This window comes from Corylus avellana, chromosome ca5 (assembly GCF_901000735.1).
Source record: "Corylus avellana chromosome ca5, CavTom2PMs-1.0".
Taxonomy (NCBI): Eukaryota; Viridiplantae; Streptophyta; class Magnoliopsida; order Fagales; family Betulaceae; genus Corylus; species Corylus avellana.
In genome coordinates, this window is record NC_081545.1 from 23857814 (window position 1) to 23858856 (window position 1043).

Here is a 1043-nt window from a genome sequence, read left to right on the forward strand (position 1 = left end):
AAGCGAGGATTTTGAGGAGGTCGTCAGACGCGCGGTTGATGGCTTCCGTCACACGCTCGCGTTGTTAGTTTGGTTGTTTCTTAAAAATAAACAAAGCTTTTGAAAAATCCAATCGCCTCTCTTTCTCTGCGCTGTTCGCATGTCTACTTTACCTCAACTCCTGAGCTAAGTGGCTAAGTACTAAATAGTACCCTTTTTTCCCCTTCTAGTCGGGTACTAATTACTATTGCCACTTTCCCCATATTTCAAGTCACCATTTTATATTTTCTTTTTCTTTTCTTTTTTTTTTATAAGAAATTATTGGAATTCGTAATATTTTTTTTATTATTTATTTTAATAATTTTTATTGAATTAAATTAAAAGTTTAAAATGTTAAATTAAAAAGTTTTAAAATTTAAAGAGTCTTTTTAAAACACGCGATAATAATGAACCTGAAATTTTCTTGCTGCTTAAAAAAAATTGTAGGCTTAGGGAATCTAGAGTAGGGCAATGGGACAATGGCTTTATTATGCTACATCACCTAAAAACATGTAGAGGGAAGTGAGGGAGGGAGCAGAATAATGAAATTTTATTTAATAATTTGTCAATGTAAATGCATTGATAATAAATTTTGACAGTAAAATAACTCTTTCTCGGTTTGAATCTATTCATTGGGGGATTGATTGAAAAGGCAGTACGGTATATCACATTATTGTGGTACGAAGATTTGTAGGGAAGGATAGGGCGCTTGACAATAAAGCTCAAATGACAAAATGCAGTGCAAATTGAATCTTTTCCGGTCAATTCAGTTTAAAATGATCAAACAACAGGCAAGGCAATAGTGATTGTCAATGATTTAAAAGAATCATAAGCAAGTCGGACCTTTTTCAGGATTACACAAAGCCTTTTATCTCTTTGTAAAAGATTTTTATATTTTTAGCTTTTTTTTTTTTTTTTTTTTTGATTTATCTCATTTTGATTCTAAAACTAGAGTTTTCAACTTTATAATTTAAAAATCTGAATTTCGGGTCAGTTTCAAACCAAAATTTTGTCCACCTCTTTTT

At 31.2% G+C, this 1043-nt stretch overlaps 1 protein-coding gene across 1 annotated transcript in view; it reads right to left on the reverse strand.

Annotated features, from left to right (window-relative positions):
- The window catches only part of LOC132181972 (protein IQ-DOMAIN 24-like), a 1377-nt gene extending 1236 nt beyond the window's left edge, over positions 1 to 141 (reverse strand). The window contains exon 1 of the mRNA XM_059595186.1: positions 117 to 141. Within this exon, the coding sequence (XP_059451169.1) occupies positions 117 to 141 (25 nt within the window). The remainder of the gene's footprint in view (positions 1 to 116) is intronic.
- Positions 142 to 1043: the final 902 nt, after the last annotated feature.